At 35.7% G+C, this 20729-nt stretch overlaps 1 protein-coding gene across 1 annotated transcript; it reads left to right on the forward strand.

The window, feature by feature from the left end:
• Nucleotides 1–1602: 1602 nt before the first annotated feature.
• LOC126948261 (arylacetamide deacetylase) lies at nucleotides 1603–18357 on the forward strand. Its single transcript, XM_050779813.1, has 5 exons — nucleotides 1603–1901; nucleotides 5002–5224; nucleotides 10197–10266; nucleotides 14624–14795; nucleotides 17441–18357. Exons 1-5 carry the CDS (start codon nucleotides 1764–1766, stop codon nucleotides 18035–18037), a joined length of 1200 nt encoding a protein of 399 aa, XP_050635770.1. The 5' UTR covers nucleotides 1603–1763; the 3' UTR covers nucleotides 18038–18357.
• The last annotated feature ends 2372 nt before the right edge of the window (nucleotides 18358–20729 follow it).

A 20729-nucleotide genomic window follows, 5' to 3' on the forward strand; every position in this document is an offset into this window, starting at 1 on the left:
GAAACCAGGACTCCTTGAAGAAATTATTTACTCCAGGCTTCAGCCAGGAAAGATTTATGTATGTATTAAAAAAGTTATAACAGTAAATACACGAAGGTGTCAACATCAGTGAGCTTAGCAATGTAGGAATCTGGTTTATTATTACTGTTAGGGTCCACCCAACTGGACTGTTTTCCCCTACCATAGACCTAAGCCCCAAAGGCCAAAAGTAAAACCCCCTACCCCAAACCCACCTGTGACTGACCAGAGGCCAGCTGTTTCAGGATGTGGTCAAGACGTCTACCTTACACAACAGAGCTGGCAAGAAAAACATCCCCAGGAAGCTGTCAGACACCTGGCACAAAGGACCCCCGCCCCCAACCTTTTCTTTTTCCTTTACCCTGACCCGTTTCTACACCCTGTACAACCTTGCTATAGCCTGTAAGCAGGGCTGCTTCCTCTGCTTTTGTCAGGAGGTAGCCGGGCAGGACTGACAATAAATCAGCTTGCCTGAACTTGGGTCTATTGGCCTCATTTCTTTCTTGGCTGTCCTTCCAATTATGCCTTACAATTATTATTTTTCTTTTGTGCATTTTTATTGTATAACATATATATATGTATATACAAGATCTTGCAAAAAAATAAGTTGTTTGAAAATGTTTTCTATGTACTCTCCGAGCTACCTTGATTTTTTCTGGCTTTAGTACTTGAAGTATAATGACCTTGGCCAAGTGATTTAGACTTTTAAAAACTCATTTTACTCATTTTGAGAAAATAATAGTGCTAGTCTTATAGGTGTCTGGACTCAGATTATATATCCAAATCACTTAACATAGGGTTTGAATCTCAGAATAAATAATAAATGTCCACTATTACTATTATCATTACTATCATTATTATTTTTATAATCTCCCTCTCAAAAAATTTTCAGATTGAATTACCAATATTTCTGTCTCTGACAAGATAATTTAAATTTTATAAGGGCAGAAATAATAGCTGTTTTGTTTTCTACACTCTCAACACTAAGAATATATTTGGCCGGGCGCTGTGGCTCATGCCTATAATCCCAATACTTTGGGAGGCCGAGGCAAGCAGATCACTGGAGGTCAGGAGTTCGAAATCAGCCTGGCTAACATGGTGAAACCCCGTCTCTACTAAAAATACAAAAATTAGCCAGGCATGGTGGCGCAGGCCTGTAATATATATACATATATGTATATATGTATATACATGTATACGTGCATATATGTACATGTATATGTATATATGTATATACATATTTACGTATATATGTATATACACATATATGTACGTATAATGTGTATATACATATATATGTATGTATATGTACATATATATGTGTGTGTGTATATATATAATTTGTTTTTTCCATGATAAGCTATTTTAAAACAAAGATGCTGAATTCAGTATGTTTTCTATGGATAATTTTGTTAGAGTTAAAGAATTTTTTCCCAAGTTATTACTCAATACATGCTGTTTATTGGAATACAAATAACACTATGATCATTGACAAACTTTGCCCTAGTTTCCTGTTACTCATTAAACCTTGAAGTTGCACTTAACACAAGTGTATCTGGATAACAGATAAAATTTTGACCTTATTATGCCAACCCTTAAACTAAGTGAGCAACTCTATATTCAGAAGAGCAAGATAAAGCTTTTGGGTGGAGCTGAAGCACACTACTTATTAAAGTACACTATTCAGACACATCATGTAACTTTACTTTCTGTGTTTCTAGAGACCAAGAAGCAGGACGTACACCATGGGAAGAAAATCACTGTACCTTCTGATTGGGGGGATCCTCATAGCATATTATATTTATACGCCTCTCTCAGATAACATTGAGGAGCCATGGAGATTGATGTGGATAAACGCGCATCAGAAAACTATAGAAAATTTGGTAAGTTTGGAATTTTATGAATTCAGATGTGCATACACCACGAACTGACCCAGAGAATTAAGTTTTTCAAGATTCTATTCTTTTGATTTTTTGACTTATTCATCTTTTAAAATAAACGCTGTGGCCTCTGACAATATATTACTTAGAAACGTCGTTTGTTTTCTGTCTTATGTATTGGAATCATGTTAAAAAGCTATCAAGAACAGCAAGCAAGGAGTCATTTGAATAGGTTTTACTAAAAAGTACTTTGTTTAGGTAGCTTTAATGTCACGATAGTGGCTCTCCTTTGAATTATTATCTTAGGTATGGTTTGTTACCTAAATTTTATACTCAAATTAGAGATCATCTGATTATGCAGCACTGTGTTGGTTATAGATTTTTATGCATTTATCTTTAGAATTCAGAATATAGACTAAGGACACGTAAATAAGTTCTCAAGAAAAGATTCAATAGGCAGGCTGGTTGGCACATGCCTAGGATTAACCACGAGAGGCACAATATGCATAAATGAGAAGGGGAGGGAGACCTCGGTGTCCTGGCAACTGGCTGCTTGCCAGGGCAGCTTGAATGCTGGCAAACTAAAAAGGTGTAGCTCTCTCTGGATCCTTGAGGATATTTTACTATTACTTCTTTGGTTACTTTATTATCTTCATTAAAACAAAAATCTCTTTTCAGAACTTAAACCAAATGAATGTTGTAACTCCTGGATTAATCTTTTACTATGCATTTATTCAACAATTCAACTCTGTCAAATCCTATTAGGCAAACAAGTGGTCTGTCCCCACACAGTTGACATTCTAGTGGTGGAGAAAAAATATAAATTAGAATTAAATGAATAAATGATTTTAATTCATGAGAAGTACCTTGAAGGAGGCAAGATGGAAAAAAGGAGTAATTTGGGCAGAAGGCAAGAGTGGGATACTGTATGTATGGCAAGAAAAAGCCATTCTGAAGAGGAAACATCTACTTAGGGACCAGAAGAATGAAAAGAAACCAACCGTTCTAAGTGCTCAGACAAATGTTTTCCAGCAGAGACAGCAGCAAGTACAAAAACCCCAGCTACAGAATATTGACAAGTCCAAGAAATCATATGAAACATTTGGGTTTAATGGGGAAATTGTTGCAATTAGTTTGGAGAGGTTAGAAGTCACATCATACAGTGCTTTGTGGGCACTGGTAGTAAGTTTTGATTTAATTCTGTATGTGATGCAGAACTATTAAAGATCTTTAAGAAAGGGACACATTTTTTTTCCTCATATTTGCTGTCTGTGCTACAATATGTGAGAGGTCTTTGATTTTTTTTCTTGGAGTCTTTATATTAATTTTTTATTTATTTAAGCAATTATATATATATTCTTATCTGCTAGCCTTTTAATTCATTCATTCATTAATTTACTTACATTCTGCTCACAATTTATGAAAGTAACATATTTTCAGAGCTCTCAGTAGATATACTTTTTAAAGGTTGTTTTAATGCTTTTTCTTATTCCTGAATTATCTGCTTGTTTGTTTGCTTGCTTTTTTGTGGTCAGTTATGCTCCTGGTTTGTCCCTTTTTTCCTGATTAGTTTTGCTGGCTTCTCTGAAATGTCTGGCAATCTTTGAGTGTTCATACCCTTTATTAAATGTTTACATTATGAACATTACATCAAGAATCAAACTACTAGATTGAGAATCCTGGTAAATATCATTTACTAGCTGTGTAGGCATAGACGACATATTTAACCTTCCTGGGCTCACTTTCCTCCTATCTGACATGGATATGAAAATGTTATCTTCCTCCCGTATAAGCAAGTTGTTAATATTACTGAGATGACAACAATAGAGTGCTCAGAACTGACTCATTCTACAGTGAAAGGATGGGCTGCAGGCAGGCAAGCTGCCCTCCCTTTTTCTCCCACTCATTCCTTCCCTCCCAACCCTGACTCTCAGCTCCCATGTACAACCAGCTGCATAGCCACACCTCACTGCACCTCCCTATTTCTAAACTAAACCAGTTCCTCGACCTGCCAGGGTTTTTCCTTTTCTTACTTGGTTAGCAAAAGACTTAGGAAAAGGTATTTATTTCAAGTCTCAGATAAAATTGCTTTTCCAGTTGCTACTCCCAGGTAGCTTTTTGTAATTGCCTGCTGTTTGCTCCCAAAGTACCTTGTACAGAGCTCTGTAATATATTTACATTGTTTGGTAACCATTTATTTATCTGTCTTTCACACTTAACTCTGAGATGCTTGAGAAGAGCATTTGTCTGGTTCATCTCTGAAACCCTAAAGCTTGGTAGAGAACCTGACACATTTTAGTGAAATAGGAACTAAATCAGTAGCAGGGGTCAATATGAAACTTCATCTTTGCCCTCTGAAGGTTGCTGAAAGTCAACTGACAGGTCTGGTTAATAGAAGAAAAAGGCATATACATTTTTTAGCATACTTAATAGACTTACAAAATATAAAATCTCAAAGAAATGGCCAGATGGGTGACCTTTTATTTTTATTTTTATTTTTAAACTATCTTGAGGTTACAGAAAAAATGATGGCTTGGCCAAAAAATGTTATGGTGGCAAGACAGGTTATGGGAAGAAGAGAAGAGGAGACATGGTTAGTAAAAGTGGTCTTGTTAGGTACATGGATCCTCATAGGTAGTACCCCTCAGAGAGAATAGATGGTAAAAATTTCTTTCAGACCTTTAAAGGTGTCAGATTCTCAGTAGATTTTTCCCAAATCTGGACAAATGAAGGCTCTCAGAGAAAGCCTGCATTAATGCAGATTTTCTCTGCAGATGCAAATCACCTTCACAAAAGAAAAGCTTTCCAGCTATTCTTGTATTTCCAGCCCTTCTGAAAAGCCACCTTGCAATATGTCAAGGAGATATATTTTGGGATGAAATATTTTTATTTCCTTCACAGTATACTCCCTCTTTTTTAAGAACCACCCTAGGCATCACCTTCGAATTTCTGGTTTCTTTTAAAAGGACCAAACAAGATTCATGCATGAAAATTTAGTTCATTCCATTTGAGTTTATTAAGGATTAATGTGTACCTGTGAGTCCATAGATCTCTTTGCCATTTGATACTTGAATTTTAAGATGTTTTTGAATTTCATTTTTAGGCTACATTTGTGGAGCTGCTGGGACTTCACCACATTATGGATTCTTTGAAGGTTGTCTGGAGCTTTTATGAAGTCCCACCAACCTCAGATGAAAATGTCACTGTGACTGAGACAAAATTCAACAACATTCTTGTTCGAGTATATGTGCCAAAGAGAAAGTCTGAAGTACTAAGAAGGGGGTTGTTTTATATCCATGGTGGAGGCTGGTGCATGGGAAGTGCTGGTAAGTGAATGCTTTGAAAAATCTCTGTCACTGAGGTAGTTCGCAAACATTTTACTAAGTCTTCAGTAGGTATACATGCCCTTTGGCATGGACATTAATGCCTCTTTTATCTTCTCGTACTTTGTTCTGATGGCAAAGTTTTACTTTTCCTTGAATCTTTATATCACTCTTTTCCGCATATGCATTTCCTCATCAACCCAGGTAGAGGTGAGAAGACACTTTTTTTTTCTATTTATTGCAATTACTCTAAGAAAGCCGTGTTATTTCTATCATTCTCCACTTGATGTTACAGAACCATTTAATGTTTTCATCCATTTACTCATGTGTACTATATGCCTGGTAATATTTTGAGATCTTTGAATATATTTTTGAATAGACAAAATTTCCTCACACCTGTAATCCCAGCACTTTGGGAGGCCAAGGCGAGTGGATCACTTGAGATCAGGAGTTTGAGACCAGTCTGGCCAACATGGTGAAACCCCGTGTCTACTAAAAAAAATACAAAAATTAGCCAGGCATGGTAGCAGGTGCATGTTATCCCAGCTACTTGGGAGGCTGAGGCAGGATAATCTCTTGAACCCAGGAGGTGGAGGTCACAGTGAGCCAAGATCGCACCATTGCACTCCAGCTTGGGCAACAGAGCAAGACTCTGCCTCAAATTAATAATAATAATAATAATAATTCCTGTCTTCCTGTCTTCTTGGAGCTTACATTCTAATGGAGACAATCTTTAATCAATTGATAAATAACTAAAAAATGCAGTGTGTTTTAAAGTGATAAATGTAGGAAATAATAGGCCAGAATGTTAGAAGAAAAACCTTAGACAAATTGGCACCGTCCCAAACCAGAATAGGTTCAGAGAGTCTCCAGCGCTGCCTCATGGTTGAAGAAGAGTTACGAATAGAAAAAGGAAAGTGACATTTAGAAAACAGAAGTGAGGTACAGAAATAGGCGGATTGGTTACAGCTCAGCGTTTGCCTTATTTGAAACTGATTTGACAAGTTGGTTACCTTTGGCTGAAACTCAGTGATTGGGACAAGAGTAGATTACACATCCAATTAAGTTACAACTCACTATGTATCGAGAAACCTTTAAACTATGGAAAGAGGCAACTGTAGGCTAAACTTAGTTTATTTGGCAAGAGTAACCAAGATTGGGTGTGAAGGTTGTATATTTCTTGATGTATAGAATTACAGCAGAAAGAGAAAAACGTTTAGAAGTGGAAGCACTAGGATAAAAGTCCCAATTGTGTGAGAAAATCACCTAACCCACCTGAGCTCTAGGGCTCTTGATATTTATCTGTTTACCTCCAATGAATACAGTATAGATTAACTGGAGGAGTGAAGATTGGACTGGGCCTACTAAGTTAAGAACTCTGAACTCTAGAGAGGAAGAATAAATTAGTCCTGAAAAGAAAATGTTACAAGCTTGAAATTAAGCAGATTTGTCCATTGATGTGGGAAGTTAGATGAAAAAAAAGACAGAAAAAAATGAGAGGGACACCTGAATGAGTGCCTTGTTTCTGACAGGCTGACTGGGAGGGTGAGAACAGATTTCTGGGGAATGCAAACAAAATTGTTGGGTGAAGGAATAAGCAGACAGCAAAGCACTGAGGTGGTCAAAAAAGTCAAAAATGAAAAGAAAGCCAAAGAAGGTGAGAACCTCAAGAAAGACGAAATAATAAAAGTACTGGATTGTGTAGAAATGTCAAGTAAGTAGGATGGAAGTATGTCTCTTGGATGTTGAACTTTTTATGTTAATATTGTTGAGGAGAGACTTGTTGACATGACGGATATTCACAGAGAAACACATCACAGCAAGCAAAAAGAGAGACAGAAGAATATAAAATGGTAAGAATAATTGCTGGCCTTGTATTGATGGAACATATCGCAAAATAATAAGAGCTATTTATGACAAACTCACAGCCAGTATCATACTGAGCGGGCAAAAACTGGAAGCATTCCCTTTGAAAACTGGCACAACACAGGGATGCCCTCTCTCACTACTCCTATTCAACATAGTGTTGGAAGTTCTGGCTAGGGCAATCAGGCAAGAGAAAGAAATCAAGAGTATTCCATTAAGAAAAGAAGAAGTCAAATTGTCCCTGTTTGCAGATGATATGATTTTATATTTAGAAAATCCCATTGTCTCAGCTCAAAATCTCCTTAAACTGATAAGCAACTTCAGCAAAGTCTCAGGATACAAAATGAATGTGCAAAAATCACAAGCATTCTTATACACCAGTAACAGACAAACAGAGAGTCAAATCGTTAATTAACTCCCATTCACAATTGCTTCAAAGAGAATAAAACACCTAGGAATCCAACTTACAAGGGATGTAAAGGACCTCTTCAAGGAGAACTACAAACCACTGCTCAGTAAAATAAAAGAGGACACAAAAAAATGGAAGAACATACCATGCTCATGGACAGGAAGAATCAATATTGTGAAAATGGCTATACTGCCCAAGGTAATTTATAGATTCAATGCCATCCCCATCAAGCTACCAATGAGTTTCTTCACAGAATTGGAAAAAACTGCTTTAAAGTTCATATGGAACCAAAAAAGAGCCCGCATCTCCAAGACAATCCTAAGTCAAAAAACAAAGCTGGAGGCATCACGCTACCTGACTTCAAACTATACTACAAGGCTACAGTAACCAAAACAGCATGGTACTGGTACCAAAACAGAGATATAGACCAATGGAACAGAAGAGAGCCCTAAGAAATAATTCCACACATCTACAGCCATCTGATCTTCGACAAACTTGAGAGAAACAAGAAATGGGGAAAGGATTCCCTATTTAATAAATGGTGCTGGGAAAATTGGCTACCCATAAGTAGAAAGCTGAAATTGGATTCTTTCCTTACTTCTTATACAAAAATTAATTCAGGATGGATTAGAGACTTAAATGTTAGACCTAATACCATAAAAACCCTAGAAGAAAGCCTAGGCAATACCATTCAGGACATAGGCATGGGCAAGGACTTCATGTCTAAAACACCAAAAGTAATGGCAACAAAAACCAAAATTGACAAATGGGATCTGATTAAACTAAAGAGCTTCTGCACAGCAAAAGAAACTACCATCAGAGTGAACAGGCAACCTACAGAATGGGAGAAAATTTTTGCAATCTGACAAAGGGCTAATATCCAGAACTCATCTGACAAAGGGCTAATATCCAGAACCTATAAAGAACTCAATCAAATTTACAAGAAAAAAACAAACAACCCCATCAAGAAGTGGGCAAAGGATATGAACAGACACTTCTCAAAAGAAGACATTCATACAGCCAACAGACACATGAAAAAAATGCTCATCATCACTCACCATCAGAGAAATGCAAATCAAAACCACAATGATATACCATCTCACACCAGTTAGAATGGCAATCATTAAAAAATCAGGAAACAACAGGTGCTGGAGAGGATGTGGAGAAATAGGGACATTTTTACACTGTTGGTGGGACTGTAAACTAGTTCAACCATTGTGGAAAACAGTGTGGCGACTCCTCAAGGATCTAGAACTAGAAATACCATTTGACCCAGTCATCCCATTACTGGGGATATACCCAAAGGATTATAAGTCATGCTGCTATAAAGACACATGCACACTTATGTTTATTGCGGCACTATTCACAATAACAAAGACTTGGAATCAACCCAAATGTCCGTCAGTGACAGACTGGATTAAGAAAATGTGGCACATATATACCATGGAGTACTATGCAGCCATAAAAAGGATGAGTTCATGTCCTTTGTAGGGACACGGATGAAGCTGGAAACCATCATTCTCAGCAAACTATCGCAAGAACAGAAAACTAAATACCGCATGTTCTCACTCATAGCTGGGAATTGAACAATGAGATCACTTGGACACAGGAAGGGGAACATCACACACCAGGTCCTATTGTGGGGAGGGGGGGAGGGATAGCATTAGGAGATATATCTAATGTAAATGATGAGTTAATGGGTGCAGCACACCAACACGGCACATGCATACATATGTAACAAACCTGCATGTTGTGCACATGTACCCTAGAACTTAAAGTCTAAAAAAGAAAAAAAAGAATAATTGCTGGCCTTAAAAGGACTTAGTTGTGAAATAAGCAAGAAAATTATAGATTGAAACGAGAGCTAAGTAAGAGCATTTTCTTTTATTTTTGTGCAGGAGAAATATAAACAAGTTGGAAGACTGAAATAAATGAAGGTAATAAGTAGAAATACGTTAGCCAAGTAATGGGCTGGGAGTGTTGACTGATAGATACACATCCCAGAGGAAATGAAAGGGAAGAAAATTTAGAGCACTAGTAAAATAATTGGATATAGAGAGGAAGGTTGGAAATGGAAAAAAAGAGTATTACGTCTTCCTCTTAGACAAGAGAAAAAGAGGCAAAGACAGGCCTCAGCTAAGTATATTCTTAAAGTAGTAGTACAGATGCAAGCAGTAAATTCTAGTGTTTGTTTAAGGGGACCTAGTTCTATTCCACTTATATTCAGGTGCCTTTTCTATTGTCCCGTGCAGACTTAGGTGATCCTTCTATGTTGCTACAATTCTGTCTCCATCTCCTTGGCTCACATATCTGACAACATGTTGGTCAAGTTAGCGACTTGTCTTTTTATCTTTGTATACCTATCATCTAAAACAGAGCCAAATCATTACCTCCTTCCAGTAACAGAGCTGGGTTAATCTAGAGAATGAGTCTGACATAGAAGGGTCAATGGCAAAATGTGCAAGACAAAAGATAAAAGGCAGGGAGAGCATTAGGAGGTTCGCTGGGAAACTTGAATTCCACTGAGTCGTGGATGGATGGCTTCTTATAAATACAGTGTTAAATTTGTCTCTCCTGTTTTAAGGTAAAACAGAACTTCCAGAACGTGAAAGAAGTGCAACAGGATTTTTTTGTGAAGGAAACAGCCTTGTCTTCGTTTGTCTATTTTACTAATATGTTGCTTTTATCCTTTTATTTCAGCTATAAATGATTATGACTTGCTGTCAAGATGGACAGCAGACCGACTTGATGCTGTCGTCATATCAACCAAGTAAGAGCTGTGCTGTTTGGTTTTCTGGCCAGATTCCTGACATGCCAAGATTCTCTCAGCTTTCTTTTTTTGTTTGTTTGTTGTGAGTGTGTGTGTGTGTGTGTGTGTGTGTGTGTCACAGTCTCACTCTGTCACCTAGGCTGGAGTGCAGTGGTAGGATCTCAGCTCGCTGCAACCTCTGTCCTGGGTTCAAGTGATTCTCAAACCTCAGCCTCCCGAGTAGCTGGGATTACAGGCGCGAATCACCACGCCCAGCTAATTTTTGTATTTTCAGTAGAGATGGGGGTTTCACCATGTTGGTCAGGCAGGTCTCGAGCTCCTGACCTCAAGTTATCTGCCCTCCGCAGCCTCCTAAAGTGCTGGGATTACAGGCGTGTGCCACCACGCTCAGTCAATTCTCTCAGCTTTCTCAGCCGATGCATGATTATGCCAAAAATAAATGTTTCTCAGATGACACTAAGTAGGCAATTGCAAGTGAGTGCTAGGCCTGACCTGATTAGAGCTGAGAAAAAAAAATCTGTATATGTGTGTACACGTGTTATTTAGGCAAAAAGAAACAACAAAAAGTAAAAAAACAAATTGTTTTCACATAAATTCAAACTGTATCATTTATGGACATAATTACCTGAATGATATTTCCTTTCAATCCTTAATTCACAGTCTTTAAAAATGAGTGCCCTGGAGTCACAGGATCATCTATAAAAGTGCATCATAAATAATTTCCATCTCAGATGGTCATTGTGAAGAGTAAGTGATAACATCCTTGAAACAGACTTAGCCCAGTGTATAGCACTTGGTGAGCCTAAACTGTAGGCTATATTTTAAATATTTAAATATTTTATATTTTAAATAATTAAATATTTTAATATTTTTAATATTTTATAAATTAAATAAATTAATATTAAATTAATATTTAAATTTAATATTTTTAATATTAAATATTTTTAAATATTTAAAATTATATAGCCTACAGTTTAGGCTCACCAAGTGCTATACACTGCACTAAGTATATTAAAAATTTATTATCAAATTAAACAAAATAGATGAGTTCATATAAAATTGTGTTAAATAATCCACTTATGGAAAGAGCACTTAGGGACAGTAAAATTAGGGGTGGATTGCTGGGTAGACCCATGCCAGAGTAGTATATATTTAAATTGAAATTTCAGAAAGTAAATGAACAGTTAAAAAATAACATACTTATCCCCATTTGTCAAGTTAAATCATTATTATAATGTTGGGACATAATCTTGATCAATATTTGGTTGTATGTGATCACTCATAAATGTAGTGGCTAGAATATTATTTTGTAAAATGCTGTTAGAAAATCCAGGCTTATGGTGTTTTGCATTCCAACTTTATTCTTAAAGAGAATTTTCTTAAATATGGCAAGTCAAATTACAGGATAAGACCTACACCTGTGTTTGATTCATTGAAATGACTAATAAATCACATGCACTTGAAAGATAAAATATACTTTAAAATATGTATGAAATATATGCCTTACCTTCAAATATTCTCATTTTATTGATATTAAAGATGAAGAACTCCAACATTAAAAGATAGATAATTTTGGTTGTATTTAAATTAAAATGACCATTAAGCTCATGAAAAGATGCTCAATATCATTAGTCATTAGAGAAACGCAAGTCAAAACCACAATGAAATACCACTTCACACCCATTAGGATGGGTATAATATATATATTTAAAAAGATAATAACAAGTGTTGGTGGGGACATGGAAAAATCAGAATCCTCTATACTACTGGTGCGAATAAACACTTTGACAGCTCCTTAAAACGTCAAACAGAGTTACCATATTGACCCAGTATTTCCATTTCTAGGTGTATACACAAGAGAAATGAAAACATGCCCATATAAAAACTTGTATGTTTGTAGAAGCATTATTCATAAACCTTAAAAGTGGAAGCAACCCAATGTTCATGAACTGATAAATAGATGGATAAAATGTAGTATATCTATACAACTGAATATTTAAAATTCAATCAAATATTTAAATCAAATGCGGCATATCTATACAGATATTCAGTTGTGTAAATATACTACATTTTATTAATCCATTTATCAGTTAATTATTCGTTTGTTAATAGAAGGACTGCTACAGTATGGACAAATCTTGAAAATATTATGCTAGATGAAACAAGTCAGTCACAAATGGCAAGTTTTGTGATTCCACTTATAGAAAATGTCCAAAATAGGGCAAATGAGTAGAGACAGAATGTAGATTAATGGTTGCCTATGGTTGGGTTTGGAGGATGGGGAGAAATGAGAAGTGACTACTAATGGGTATAGGGTTTCCTTTCAGCGTGAGGAAAATCTTCCAAAATTGATTGTGGCAATGAAAATCACTGAATTGCATACGTATAATGTGTTAATTTCATGGGTTATGAATGTCTCAGTAAAATGGTTATGTTAAAAATTCAGGTCGGGTGCAGTGGCTCACGCCTGTAATCCCAACACTTTGGGAGGCCGAGGCAGGTGGATCACGAGATCAGGAGTTCGAGCCCAGCCTGGCCAACATGGTGAAACTCCATCTCTACTAAAAATACAAAAATTAGCCAGGTGTGGTGGTGGGCACCAGCTACTCGGGAGGTTGAGGCAGGAGAATTGCTTGAACCTGGGAGTTGGAGGTTGCGGTGAGCTGAGATCGTGCCGCTGGACTCCAGCCTGGGCGACAGAGCTAGACTCTGTCATTAGCAGAAATCTTAAAGTTTGTGTGTGTGTATATATGTGGGTATAGACATATATGTAAGTTAAACAGTTTTAAATACATATATACTTTTTCAAATCCAAAATATAAAAACACTTACCGGCCGGGCGCGGTGGCTCAAGCCTGTAATCCCAGCACTTTGGGAGGCCGAGGCGGGTGGATCACGAGGTCAGGAGATCGAGACTATCCTGGCTAACACGGTGAAACCCCGTCTCTACTAAAAATACAAAAAACTAGCCGGGCGTGGTGGCGGGCGCCTGTAGTCTCAGCTACTCGGGAGGCTGAGGCGGGAGAATGGCGTGAACCCGGGAGGCAGAGCTTGCAGTGAGCCGAGATCACGCCACTGCACTCCAGCCTGGGAGACACAGCGAGACTCCGTCTCAAAAAAAAAAAAAAAAAAAAAAAAAAAAAAAAAAAAAAAGCACTTACCAATTAATAGAAGTATAGGGGAAAGACTCAGAAAGACAATTTACAGAAAAGGATATCCAAATCATCAAACAATATATGAAAATGTACTGTATACATCAGGAAAATACAAATTAAGACTATTGCGATACCTTTATATACTCAAAATTATAGATAAAATGAGAAAGACATAAAATACCAAGTGTTGATGAGGTTTTGAATCAACAGCACTTCCATAAGCTCTGGTTTGAGAATGACTTGGTAAACTACTTAGCAAAACTCTTTGACATTATTAAGTAAAGCTTATGCATACCTCTGTTACTATCAGTAGCACAGGTATATATCAACAAGAATACATCCATATGATCACAAAAAAAACATGTACTAGAATATTCATAGCAGCACTGTTTGTGGCCAAGACTGCAAGCAGTCTAAATCCCCATAACAATTTTTTAATCTGGAAAAATATTTATTTAGTATTTATTGTTTGTTTAACTATTTGCAAGAATATTTAATATGTGATCTACCCTCTTAATGAATTTTTAAATTTGCATTATTTTTGACTCTACAGCAGATCTGTAGAGCTTATTCAACTTGTTTGACTGAAACTTTATGCCAGCTGATCAGTAACTCCCCATTTCCTCCTCCCCACAGCCCTTGCAACCATAGTTTCACTCTGATTCTATGAATTTGACTATTTTAGACACCTTATATAAGTGGAAACATACAGTATTGGTTATTCCACGACTGGCTTATTTCACTTAGCCCGTCAACATGTTAATGGCTAAATGATTTGTGGTATATTCAAACAATAGAGTACTATACAGGAAGGTAGAAGCAATGTGAATGAGGCTCAGAAACATAATGTTGAACAATTGAAACCAGATACATAGTATATGCTATATGATTTCATTTATTTAAAGGCAAAAACTAGGCAAAATTAATTTATGCTGTTATGTCAAATTAGTGGTTACTTTAGGAATTAAAGAGAGTAAACAAAAGGTTTCTGGGATGCTGGAAATGTTATATTTCATGATCTGAGTGCTGATTATGTGGCTGTGTTTAGTTTGAAAATTAAAGAAATTATATACTTATGTGCACTTCCAGCATGTACTAGGTTGGTGCAAAAGTTATTGCGGTTTTGCCATTATTTTGCACCAATAATATATTACGTTCTAATAAAAACAAAAAAATGTGTGAACTATGTTTTCTCTCTACAGCTACAGATTAGCACCTAAGTATCATTTCCCAATTCAATTTGAAGATGTATATAACGCCTTAAGTTGGTTCTTACGTAAAACAGTTCTTGCAAAATACGGTGTGAACCCTGAGAGAATCGGTATTTCTGGAGATAGTGCAGGAGGGAATTTAGCTGCAGCAGTGACTCAACAGGTATGATGTTGATAGTTTCTATGCTTTTTAAAAATAGTCTACTTATAAACATATTTAATGCATGTATTAAAATATAAATGCAAATAGAAGATACTAATTTTTTGAAACTATTAAAGAGAATATTGAGAAGAAATGACTAAAACATTATAATGTCAATCTCTGCTTCTGTCATAGATTTTTTTTTTCTTTCTTAAGGGAATGTTAACTCTTTGGATAAATCATTAATTTGAAATTATAGCCTGCATGTGGTAGCTCAGAAGTGCAATCCCAGCGCGCTCTGAGAGACCAAGGCAAAAGGATCACTTGAGACCAGGAGTTTGATAGCAGCCTGGGAAATACAGTGAGACCCTGTCTCTACAAAAATAAATGAATAAATAAATGAATAAATAAATAAATAAATAAATAAAGAAGAAAAGAAAAATTAGCCTGGCATAATAGTGTGAGTTTGTAGTCCTAGCTACCTGGGAGGCTGAGGAGGCTGAGGCGGAAGGATCTCTTAAGCACAGGAGTTCAAGGTTACAGTAAGCTATAATCATGCCTCTGTACTCCAGCCTGGTTGACAGAGTAAGGTCCTGTCTCTTAAAAGCATAAAAAATAAAATAATATGTGTCAGTAAAATATTATACTAAGTAGGTGAATGAGATCATGTAATTGTGAGACTAATGATCCTATTACCCTATTAGAGGTTCAGATGAATTCATAGAACCTTTGATGGCATATTCCTCTATTACCATAACAATAATCCTATTATTAGAAAATTATCAACACATTCAAAGATTCCCATGCTACTTACAAAGAAGAAATATGAAGAATTCAAAAGATTTTTGTATGTAGATGTAAAATCAGATCTTTTTATCGTCATTTAATGATGACATAATAATAATAAATGGCATTTTTGCCCCAGATTATATGTAGAATAGATTTTGTTTTTATGATGAAGAAACACTGCTATTGATTGTTTAAACATCTAAACTCTTTTCCCATGTAGTAGTCGGAAAGGGACTATTTTCCCATGGAGTGGCAGTCAGGAGAAGGAGCTACCTAAGATCTTCTCTCTAAGAATGTATGTAGAAGGTTAGATTTTATTAGTTGACTTTAGTTACAAATGAGGGTTCTAAAGCAATTTTAAAACATTGCTGTTATTGGTTTTGTTAATTACATTTACTTATAATTTTTCACACTTAAAAGCATTTTGACTGCTAGAATCTGTTGAACAATATTCTCAAAAGTAAAGATTTATAATTGCACTTTGTTTCAATCATAAGACAGAACAAGTATTTGAAACTTCACAGGTAGATTTCTAATCATTACGATAAATTTCATAATGTAGCAGCAAAAGCATTAGATTGGACATCAGGAAACTTGGAGATGCAGTAATTTCTAGAATTGATACTGGCTTAATCTCTTTAAATAAATATTCATTTTCTCTCCTGTAAGAAAAATGAACTCTTTCAACTTTAAAGAGTTGTTTGAGGGTCATATGAATAAATTTATATAAAAATGCTTGGCAACTTGTACCAATCTTTACAAATAGTCTCCAAAATGTTCTATTTTGATAATTATAGTTAAAATGTAGATAAATACCACAATTTGCAAAATATTTGAGGTTACATCTAATAATATCTGTAATTTTATGTAGAAGTTCTATACATCTTTTATAGTATATTATACACTTTGAAAACATAAAATTATTTTTTAACCTATATGTTTTCACAATTTAAAACATATTTTGTAATATTTCATTCTTATAAGTCTCCTTTTTTCCTACCTGGTATTGGTATATCTCTTTTTACAGACTGATTATTACAAATATTAGCACAATAGACTTGATATAGAAGATGATGTTAATAGACCATTTCACAGAGAAGTCTTGCCCAAATCTCCTAAAGTAACATGTCACTTTAGCATCAAAGCCATGTCAGAAACCTCTATTAAGTGATCCTTCTTCTTCATAGCAAAGCTTATTAATATACTGGTATATTTTAATAATTTTTTTTTTGAGACAGTGTCTCACTCTGTCTCCCAGGCTGGAGTACAGTGGTGTTTTCTCAGCTCACTGCAACCTCCACTTCACGGGTTCAAGCAATTCTTGTGTCTCAGCCTCCTGAGTAGCTTGAATGACGGGTGTGTGCTACCACACCTGGCTAATTTTTGTATTTTTAGTCAAGACAGGTTTTTGCCATGTTAGCCAGCTGGTCTCGAACTCCTGACCTCAAGCAATTCACCCACTTCAGCCTTCCAAAGTGCTGGGATTACAGGATTGAGCCACGATACCAGGCCTATTTTAATATACTCTTACATGAATAGAAGAGAATATTTATGCAGTTCTTCTGGTTATCATTCCTAGTAGAAAGTATAGGAGATTGACTTTGTAATGATCACTTAGATCTTTCTGTATTATCCATAAAGCATATATGACAGATGATTTTCCTTAAGTTGAAAATATTGATGAACATCTAGCTCTAGAAACCCATTTCGAATGTTAGAAAGTTTGTTGTGATGGTATGTTTCATTTATTACTTAAGTCTTTTTGAGATCATGAATAGATAGATAGATAAAGACAAGATAGATAGATAGATAATCTTATTAGGGCTACTTTATTGTTTTAAATGAAAATGATTTGTGCAAATCATCTTGTTTCTCAGCTCCTTGATGACCCAGATGTCAAGATCAAACTCAAGATCCAGGCTTTAATTTATCCTGCCCTTCAGCCTCTTGATGTAGATTTACCATCATATCAAGAAAATTCAAATTTTCTAATTCTATCCAAATCACTCATGGTCAGATTCTGGAGTGAATATTTTACCACTGATAGATCACTTGAAAAAGCCATGCTTTCGAGACAACATGTACCTGTGGAATCAAGTCATCTCTTCAAATTTGTTAATTGGAGTTCCCTGCTCCCTGAGAGGTTTATAAAAGGACATGTTTATAACAACCCAAATTATGGCAGTTCTGAGCTGGCTAAAAAATATCCAGGGTTCCTAGATGTGAGGGCAGCCCCTTTGTTGGCTGATGACAAAAAATTACATAGTTTACCCCTGACCTATGTCATCACCTGTCAATATGATCCCTTAAGAGATGATGGACTCATGTATGTCACCCGACTTCGCAACGCTGGAGTTCAGGTTACTCATAACCATGTTGAGGATGGATTCCATGGAGCATTTTCAATTCTGGAACTTAAAATTAGTCACAGACTTATAAATCAGTATATTGAGTGGCTAAAGGAAAATCTATAGTAAAACATGTAGCTATAACATATTTTTTAAAATAAAGTAAATCTCAAAACCTCAGAAAATTTGCATTAGAAATTGGCCTTTCTTAGAATGGTCTAATTAAGTTCCACATGTAGCATAATTCTTAAATAGTCACTTTTCTGTTTTTTTTTCTTACTGTGGGATTTCATTTCACTTTTCTACATTGTCTATTTGCTTTTTCTGAAATTTTCCTTCTTACACTGTTAATCTTATTTTTAAAAATATTACATTCTTGTATACTTTATTTTTGTGTGTTGGCTACTATTTACAATGCAGGAGAATAAATGTGAGCAAATATTGCCTGTCTGAATAATGTCCAGATTTTAATCAATGTTCATTTACAACCTGAAACATTCCTAATCACAGATATGAATTAAATGCCAATTCTTTTCAAAAGCAGTTGTCTCAGTGAAATGTCAATTTATTACCACAGTAAATTTCTCTATATAACACTTTTAGAATTCAGGTACCAAGTGTTAAACTAATCAATGCTAAAATATATATATATATCTATCTCACTGTGGTACTTTGGGGAATTAGCTGCTTTTTATTTGAGGAAAGGTAAAGAAACTGAAGTTTAGTAAAGACAGAAGAAATATTTGGGATGAAAACTTACCTAACAGCCAAAGACTACAGATGTGGAAGTCACTGGCCAATGATAGAAAAATCAGAGAAAATTTTAATCTCTGAAAATCCCATCCCAATATTGCAGGGAGAAAAATAAATAAAATGGAATATATTTAATGCTGGGCAGAATTACTTGTATTGACTATGAACTATGTAGTGTATTCTAATTATAAAGAAGCCCAACTACGGCAGTCTTCAGATGGTGCAGAAGCTCCACATCATTATCGGGGACTAAAGCTTTTTCTATCTTTGTACTCACTGATATGGTTTGACTGTGTCCCCACCCAAATCTCATCTTGAATTGTAATTCCCACAATTCCCAAGTGTCATGGGAGGAACCCAGTGGGAGGTAATTGAATCATGGGGACGATCTTTCTCATGCTGTTCTCATGATAGAGAATAAGTCTCACAAGAGCTGATGGTTTTAAAAATGAGAGTTTCCCTGCACAAGCTCTCTCTCTCTTTGCTTGCTGCTATCCATGTAAGATATAACTTGCTCCTCCTTGCCTTCCCCCATGATTGTGAGGCCTCTCCAACCATGTGAAACTATAAGTCCATTAAACCCCTTTTGCTTCCCAGTCTCGGGTATGTCTTTACCAGCAGTGTGAAAACAGACTAATATACTTACCATCCTCAGTGTCTGTTTGTGTGCATACTTATAATTATTGTATTTTTGAGTACCATCTAAATATTCTATCTAGGCAGAGAAGGGATATGGCAGAAGAGCTATATTTGAGGTAATTTTATTTTATCAGAAAAGCAGTAGTAATCTCAGGACATCCAACTAAGAGACTTCTTATATTTCATTTTCTAGGACAGTGTCACAAGGAATTTTGCAAAATAGAATTTTAGTAGTTGGGCAAATTGTAGTTTTTTATTTTAAAAAATAAGGCAATACCCTAGCCAGAGCAATCAGACAAGAAGAAGAAATAAAGGGCATCCAAATCAGTAAAGAGGAACTCAAACTGTCACAGTTTGCCAGTGATATGATTATACCTAGAAAACCCTAAAGACTCATCAGATCATAGGTCTGATAAATGAATTCAGTAAAGTTTCAGGATACAAAATAAAATTACACAAATCAGTAGCTCTGCTATATACCAGCTCAGTGACCAAGCTGAAAATCAAATCAAGAACTCAACCCCTTTTACAACAGTTGCAAAAAACGAAATAAAATTAAATACTCAGGAATATACCTAACTAAGTAAGTGAAAGATCTCTACAAGGAAAACTACAAAACACTACTGAAAGAAATCATAGATGACCTAAACAAATGGAAATACATCCCATTCTCATGGATACATAGAATCAGTATTGTGAAAATGACCATACTACCAAAATCAATCTATAAAATCAATGCAATTCCCATCAAAATACAATCATTATTCTTCACAGAACTAGAAAAAATATATAAAATTCATGTGGAACCAGAAAAGAGCCCACATAGCCAAAGCAAGACTAAGTGAAACAAAAACAAAAGCAAAAACAAAAACAAATCTGGAGGCATCACATAACCTGACTTCAAACTATACTACAAGGCTATAGTTACCAAAACAGCATGATACTGTTATAAAAACAGGCATGTAGACCAATGGAACAGAATAGAGAACCAAGAAATGAACCCAAATACTTACAGCCAACAAAGCAAATGAAAACATAAAGTAGGGAAAGGACAACCTATTCAACAAATAATGCTGGGATAATTGGCAAGTCACATGGAGAAGAATGAAACTGGATCCTTATCACTCATCTTATACAAAAATCAACTCAAGATGAATCAAAGACTTAAATCTAAGACCTGAAACCATAAAAATTATAGAAGATAACATTGGAAAAAACTTCTTCTACTTATTGGCTTAGGCAAAGTGTTCATGATGAAGAACCCAAAAGCGAATGCAACAAAAAGCAAAAATAAATAGGTGGGACTTAATTAAACCAACACACTTCTGCATAGCAAATGAAATAATCAGCAAATTTAACAGACAACCCACAGAGTGGGAGAAAATCTTTGCAATCTATGCATCTAACAAAGGACTAATATCCAGAA

This window comes from Macaca thibetana, chromosome 2 (assembly GCF_024542745.1).
Source record: "Macaca thibetana thibetana isolate TM-01 chromosome 2, ASM2454274v1, whole genome shotgun sequence".
NCBI lineage: Eukaryota > Metazoa > Chordata > Mammalia > Primates > Cercopithecidae > Macaca > Macaca thibetana.